Source organism: Capsicum annuum, chromosome 4 (assembly GCF_002878395.1).
Source record: "Capsicum annuum cultivar UCD-10X-F1 chromosome 4, UCD10Xv1.1, whole genome shotgun sequence".
NCBI classification, from domain to species: domain Eukaryota; kingdom Viridiplantae; phylum Streptophyta; class Magnoliopsida; order Solanales; family Solanaceae; genus Capsicum; species Capsicum annuum.
In genome coordinates, this window is record NC_061114.1 from 107,980,769 (window position 1) to 107,988,997 (window position 8,229).

An 8,229-nucleotide genomic window follows, 5' to 3' on the forward strand; every position below is an offset into this window, starting at 1 on the left:
AAATCTTTCTAGAATGTTGGTAATATTTTTTTTAATCCCTTCTAGATTAATAAATTTGCAGAGATATGTCTTTCCAACTCAACTACTATTCTCTATTTAAAAAAGAATAATTTATTTGATTTGAAATAAAATTTAAAAAAATAAAGAAAATTTTTAAATATTACGATCTTAAATTAAAATAATATTAAATATATTAAAATATTTTTTAATATTGTGATTATAAATATGATATGTGGAAAGTTTAAATTAAAATATTATAATAAAAGGAAAGGGTCATTGTTCTTTTTGAAACGTGTGGAGTATTATGGAAGGAGATAAATCTAACTCCTATAAATATGGAATGGAAGTTACATTCATCCTATATGACAACTTCTTGTTAAACTTATAAGGAAAGTAGTCATCTACCATAATTATAGGAAGATACAATTTTAGTTGTTTATCAAAAGTGATTATGGAGCTATGCCATTCCCTTGATGCGTATTGAAAATTGGGTTCCATCTGATTAATCCTATAATGGATTCTTTTTTTTGTCCCAAACCGCGTAGGCTTCACTTAAGGTGATTTTTTTTAATTCATGTTATAAAATGTTTAATTTTATTCAAGATTTTAATGATACATGAGTGCTGAAGATCTTATGTTTAATGGGTATTTTAAAAAAACTTTTTCGTTTGTTTTTGGTTTTGTTGGTTTTTTTTTTTTTTTTTGATTTATTGGTGGATAAAGAAATCAAGCTGAGGTGTTTATTTCAAAAGGTGGAGCAGAGCTTATTGATCTCATTCACAAAGAGGTAGATTTTCATGTTCAGTATTATTTCCCCATATCTACTGCTAGTAGTATATTATGTTCGGTATTTTTATTATTTTATTATTTCCATATTTCTGTCAACTATTTCTTGTTTCATATGCCTTGTTTTTTATGCTATTGTGTTGCTGTTATTGTTTATGTTTCCATAAATGTTGTGTTTTTAATTTCCTTGAGCGAAGGTTACTGAAAATAGTCTTTCTACCTTTTATGGTTGTTTTCAATTCTTTAAGAACAAGAGATACATCTAGAATTTAAAGTTTATAGGTTCCTAGCTACAATGATCTTTTAAATTAATACTACAAAAAAATATATTATTTAGTAGATTTTTTATATATATATATATATATATATATATATGTGGTTATGAGTTTTTTCTTTACGGATGACTATACTATATGCTACCAAAACAAAGCAAAAAAAGGAGATTTTTAAACTAGGAGGGTTGTGGTAGCGTGGATCTAGAGGGACAAGAGGGTGTATACTCAAATTTCCTTGGCAAAAAATTACACCCTATACATAGAGGGTTGTGTTTATGCATATATATAAATTTTGAATCCCTGAACGCATGAGGTTTGCTCAATGGTCAAGGGCATTCAAAATGCACCCCAGTGTCCAAGGTTTGAACCTAAGGGACTGGGTTATTTTTTACATTTTTATATTTCAAACCCCTTGAGTCACGGTCAGCACATAAATAGTCTGGGTCGTGAACATTGATCCCGTGGATTATCAAGAAAGAGAACAACTGTGCCGACACTTTGGATATTGAATCCCCCATGAGTGCAGACCTTTAGATTGAACAAATGCTGCCAAAACAAAGCAAGAAAAGGAAGATTTTTAAACGAGGAGGGTAGTGTTACGATGACGGTCAAGGTATAAATAGTTTGGATCACGAACAATGATTCAGTTGATGACGACGAACGAGAATAACCATGATTAATCTTTGAATATTGAATCTGCCATGCAGGGGCAGAGCCAAGTTACCTGATGCACGTAAATGAGAACTTCAGCTCAAGGAGCTAAGCTCGATGAACTACTATGGCTGATCAGGGATGAACTTTCGAGAATTCAGCTAATTAGAGAAGAAGGGAGAATTTTGTATTATCAATTAATGAATCTGTAGAGTATAAATGAAAGTATTTATAGACACCATTGAGAGTAACTACCTCTAACTAACTACTAATTAGAAATGCTACAGTGACAGTAATTAACAGCTACAACTATAACAGATTTTGTGAACAGTAAGTAATGAAACAGTAAAAATAGTCTAGCTACTAATTAAACACCAAATTATCTCAAGCTCGATTCTCTTGATCTCTTTGACTATCTCGATCACTTGTATATCCAATACTTGTATCAATACCCCTTCGTAGAGAACATTCTTGACCTCAAGAATGTAGAAGAAGGAAACATGTTGCACTTCAGACACGAATTCCCAAGCAGCTTGTAGCCTTATACAACATCTATGCCAGTCCATTTGATAAGGACCTGACACACAACCTTGTTATCTCTTTTGACAATTCTTCTGTCAAGGATATCCTCTGCCATGGGAAATTATGCTTCCAAAATTCATGCTTAACAAAGTCATACAGCCAGGAGAAAACCAACACAGGGCAATATCCTTTAACTCAATATCAAAGAACTTTCTGTCAGCAGTCTTAGGGACCAATAAAGTGGCTACATTGAGTCTCCTCCTAATATATCTACCATGTTTTCCAAATGGCTTGTCAACTGCCTCACCGCAGAAGAGGTTACTATCCTTGAGAAATTTCTCCAAAATTTGACGTAAAATAGCACCTTTGAAATGTGTTAATCTTCCACTACAATGCAAGTGTTCCCTTCCCGTCAGTATATCCCGAAGCAAGTCACAAGGTAGAAACACATCCTTGATGCCATATCTTCTTTTCATCACCCTACTAATAAAAGTAGTTTTGGTTGTATCAATTTCACTACGAATTGCAAAAGCTAACCCATCTGGTAGGCTATGCATCTTCATCACCATTAGTAATTGTTATAGCATCTCCCCTCCAAGGCCATATATAATGAACCATGTATAAGAGACAATACTAAGAACTGAAAGTATAACGATTAGCCTTAATATGCAACTGAGTTGATGCCTCTCCATATTAATAGTATTGCACAATTTGTTCATGAATTTTAGACTATGCTTCAGCTGTCCCAATTTACTTTTATAGTCAACATGGTAACTATATTACTTCTCTTTGAGTGAAGCCACAATATTTCTTTCACCCTTTTCCAACTTCTCAAAATTAGCAAGAGCAAGTATGGCAAGAAGAAAGCTCCACGGAATACTCTGATCAACTGTCTGAATTATTTTGTACAAAGCCTCAAGAGGAAGTGTAGACCCTTGTCTAAAAGCCACGTCAAAATCAGTTAGTTTCTCACAATGTCTTGATGTAATGTCATGAGAACCCTTACTGTCCAAAGCTACGAGGTAAGCAGCCCTTTGTCCTGGTGACCTTCATGGGCCCTTTTTAACTGCACATTGTCACCTGGGAAAAGATTCTTCCCTGAAGAACTTACCATCAAAGAAACTTCTCCCCACATGTAAAAATCGATTTCAACTTTTTTCACTCTGGGTGCAACAAGACCACCATTCTCCATAAAATTCAAAACATCCATGACTTTCATCTTGCCATCATAGGTAAGTTGTAATCCAGTTACAATATCTAATTCAGTGATTAAATTGATAGCGGAAGAGAAAGAGAAATCAATAGAATTGATTCTTTTTCCCTCTTCATCAACTTCTCTCCATGGTTTACTAATCCCTCCCTTGTCCTCCTCAATAGAGTAATTGTTATCCTTTTCGTCACTATCTCATTAGGAAATGCAATCACAGTCTTTATTATCTTCGTACTAAAGCTATTTATATAATTCTTCAATTCAGTTCTATAGTCTATATCAACCAGATCAGGTACCTTAGATTCACTTGTGCACTCTATTCCTCTATCAATAGGCTCATATTGTTTAGTGTTCATCCCAATCTCTACGTTAGCAATCTCTTCCTCCACACCCAATGATTTATCTTCGCCTATAGGAGCACCCTGTGAACCAACTATCATCACGAGAGGTTCCACTTTGTCATACTTTCTACGTCTGGGCTCCAGCAACATCTGAGGAATAGGGCACATTTCCTCCTGCTTTCTCTGTTGCTTCACATTCCCCTTGATCGAAAAGAAGAAGAGAACCCAAATTGTCAAAAGACATCCCTACTTCACCAGTGGGCAGTTTATCATCCTTATACAACCCTGTTCTCATATCTTGACTAGAAAACTTAGGGAAGTCCAATTTAGAACATCGGGAGACAAATTTGCCACCATTTATTTGAATTTCCTTAGTTGCATTGAAGTGTGCTTGATCTCTGGAACAGTCTCCAGCAACAGAAGCTTTAGCCCTACCAAGTTCCACTTGTTTTTCTTGCTGCGTCATGTTGCCCAGTGCTTGTTTCATTTCCCTCAACTCTTTATTTGTCTATGCATTCCTATCTGTCATGCTCATCATAATCTCCAAAAGTTTCTGCAATTGGTCTTGAATCTATAAAAGCTTGTCATCCATTTCTGTTGTTGATCCTTCTTGATTCTTGTTCCGAGTCATAATCATGCCAAGAATCGGACTGCTCTGATACCAATTGATGCACGTAAATGAGAACTGCAGCTCAAGGAGCTAAGCTCGATGAACTACTATGGCTAATCAGGGATGAACTTCCGAGAATTCAGCTAATTAGAGAAGAAGAGAGATTTAAGGAGAGAAAATTTTGTATTATCAATCAATGAATCTGTAGAGTACAAATGAAAGTATTTATAGACACCATTAAGAGCAACTACCTCTAACTAACTACTAATTGGAAATGCTACAGTGACAGTGACAGTAACAGCTACAACTATAACAGATTTTGTGAACAGTAAGTAATGAAATAGTAAAAATAGTCTAGCCACTAATTAAACTCCAAATCATCTCAAGCTCGATTCTCTTGATCTCTTTGACTATCTCGATCACTTGTATATCCAATACTTGTATCAGTACCACAAGGGGTTCATCGGAACCCCCTTCATCAAAAAATTACATTGTATATGAAGTCAAAAGTATTTTTTGTATATACGAAATTATACATAGTAGGTGTTGAATACCCTTGATTTCTTTGTATATGTTTACCTCTATATATTCTTAACAAAAATCTTGGCTTCGCCACTGCCGCCATGATGTGCACGCCTTTAGACTGATCATGAATAGGCATAATGTACATAGAGAATTCATGTAGCCAATCCCCATCTAGTTTGAGATTCAGGCTAAGTTGATTGACTATATCACTATATTGTTTCTATAGCAATTGACATACTTACTCAGGGATGAATCTTATCATATATGTTTGAGGTTCAGGGTAAGTTGATTGACTATATCACTATATTTTTTCTATAGGAAGTGGCATAATTACACAGGGATGAATCTTATTATAGTTGTCTGTCAAAGTTTGCAAATTGTTTGAGTAAGTTGGATTTGCATGTATCTATATAATCACAAATATTTTAGCCTGTTTGCATATTTTCATTTTGCAATATGAAAATATCCTCATTGTCGCTGGCAGAGTGTGTAGAACTCCAAGTTACATTATGCAATTCAATTATCATTGATGATGCTCAATAGCTATGTGAGTGGTGTTTACGGTATGAATCTTGTTGAGAGGTGCAAATTGACGTGTGATTCTATTAGCTCAATGGGTAGTCCTGCAAGTAGAAGGGATCTTGGTGGCTAACTAGAGTTCCTTCTTCTGCGTGGTTTTATACATAACTTGTTTTCCTGAGAAGTAGCTTTGATGCTTAGCTGATTTTAAGTTGTGATCAATGGAAGACGAAGAGGAGTCAGCCAAAAAAGACAGACCACCAAGATAGGCATAGTAATTTGAGCACTCATTTTTTGATTACATGTCAATACTGGCAACAATGAATTTATAGTAAGTGGACAATCTGTCTACATTAAAAATCAGGTGGTCCATTTAGTGGATCCTCTGCCCAAAAAGATCATATTGAGCAGCAACTTCGAGAAAGATAGCATTAGGACATGCTATCACCTATGGCTATGTATGGTGACGGTTGTCATGCCAGAGCAAACGCTGGGGGCCTTGCCTTCTTACCCTCTTGAGTAAGTGACTATACCTTCACTCCAAACCAAAGTAAGGAGAAAATGACTTGTAACGGTGATTTAGATACGACTTCTCCAGGGTGATCACTTATATTTGCTCCACAGGAGTAGTTAAACCCTGTTTTCATGAGACCAATTGGAAGTCAAGGGTTGTTGAGAATCCAATCAAATGATAATTGGCAAGCAATTGCAATGTTCCTGTCTTTCTGTTTATCCCGTTCCTTAGCACATGTCAATATTCGATCAGCTAGCTAGGTTTGGCCCATTGTTTCTTCCATAGTATTTTTAATCATCTCAATATCGAACTCTTATGAGGACACTAAATGTGCCCTCTGCAAAATACTTCTAAAAGGAGCTTTATTCCCAAAGCATGAAGTTTATTCTACGGGTTACTACGATTTAATCCCATGCCACTACATATTTTTGAGTTGGCCAGATGAATAGACAAATAGAAAGGGTAATAGATCTTCAGATCAAGTCATTTGTTAGCTTATACCAATTGCATAAGGCAGAAAAACTTGTCTTTGTTGGTTAATGTTCTTTTCTGCATCGTTTAATGATATTCTGGAAATGCACTTAACTAATTCTATGACTTATGTGGAGCAGTATGATGCTTTCTTTAGTAGATTGGTTTAATTAATTTGAATTGTATGTTTTCTATTTTATGAGCCAAGGGTCCATCGGAAATGACCTCTCTACAGCCCAAGGTAGGGGTAAGGTTTGCGTACACACTACCTTTTCACACCCAACTTTTCGGGTTACATTGGGTATGTTGTTGTTAGCGTTGTTGTATCTTTTGTCTGTTCTACTAATCACATTCAATTGTGAATTTACCTGTGTCTAGATATATAGATGTTTCGTTTGTTGCTCTAACTCAAAATGTTCCTACTGTTCGCGGAAAAAGTTAAAACACCTTCGACCGATTCAATGTGCCACTTCTTAAAATGATCTTCATGGTCTAACAGGACGGCATAGCTGCAACACAATATGCATTAGATTTGTCATCATCCCCGCCTTTCTTCTCTGGTTCACCGCCTTGCAGGGCTATGAATCCATTAATCCATGATGCTATATTCGCAAATGAAAAGCAACACCGTGTTTCTTCAACACCGAGCCCATCTACTTCATCTTCGCCTTCTCCATCACCAAGTTGTAAAGGAAGATGTGCAACGGCAAGACTTGGGAAACCACAGCCACGAAATAGAGTAGAAGGCTTTGACTGCCAAAACGCTTGCATGGCTGCTATGGTATAAATCTTCCTTAACAGTATATAAAGGAATCTTAACAGCTGAACTATGTATATAGACTATACGACTAGGAAAGAAGAACAATTTTTGGAGAATTAGGATAAAGTTTTGGTTTTGCTTTAATACTATTGTGCAAAGATGTGTCTCTTTTGCACAGATGGTTAAAATAAGGTGGGATGAGAGTTGATTATTTTGTTTGGGTGCTTATGTAAATGCACTCTATTGATTTTGGCGCCCCAAATTTTTGATAATTTGAATACTAGTTTTCTTGTATATATGAACTTTTGGAATAGAAAGTGTGATGCAAGTATCATTTTTCTCTCCAGCATATTCTGTGTATTCTCATGTCTATTACTGGTTCTGTAAGAATGTTCACGTAAGTTGGTGGAGTTACTTGTGAAAATGCAGGAGCAGGACAAAGGATTTGTTGTTTTAGTTCTTTAACGTACCTAGCTGAGGGTCTACCGGAAACAACCTCTCTACCTTTAAGGTAGGAGTAAGGTTTGCTACAATCTACCCTCAGCAGACGCAGATCACTTTAAATTTCTTTTGATAGTGTTGTCAAATTGTATAAATCTTGTAAGAGTATTTTCATTTGGAAATATTTGAAATCCGATCCCTTTCAACTCCAGTTTCTAAAAAGCTTGAGGATGTTTCAGTAGCAAAAGATATTGCCTTTGAGAGTGCCAAAATTGTCCTTTTCTAATAACTTGTTTGGCCGGGCGTCGAAAATCTGTTTAGTTTGTATAGTGTTCTTTTGTTAGGAGTACTTTTCAAGAGTTGCAATTAGAAAAATATTTTTGTAAAGACGAGAGCAACAATTTGTAAACAACCGAGCTTCCAAAAACATTTCTAGGTTAAAAAACTATTTTTATTAGTTTCTGCACTTTTTTTTTCTGACCAAATACTGCAATTCTCTAAAATAAGTATGTTTGGATTTTCAAACTCTTAGCCGACCAAGCAATAAATATTTTTCCTACTATATAGAAAGATTAGTGGAACTACCAAGGGTCACATTGTAATT

The 8,229-nt window shown here is 35.4% G+C and overlaps 1 protein-coding gene across 1 annotated transcript; it reads left to right on the plus strand.

Moving 5' to 3' along the window:
- Positions 1-283: 283 nt before the first annotated feature.
- LOC107868131 lies at positions 284-7,533 on the plus strand. The gene is made up of 3 exons (XM_016714724.2): positions 284-557; positions 724-787; positions 6,924-7,533. The coding sequence occupies exons 1-3, from the start codon at positions 514-516 to the stop codon at positions 7,209-7,211; spliced, it is 396 nt and encodes a 131-aa protein (XP_016570210.2). The 5' UTR covers positions 284-513; the 3' UTR covers positions 7,212-7,533.
- Positions 7,534-8,229: the final 696 nt, after the last annotated feature.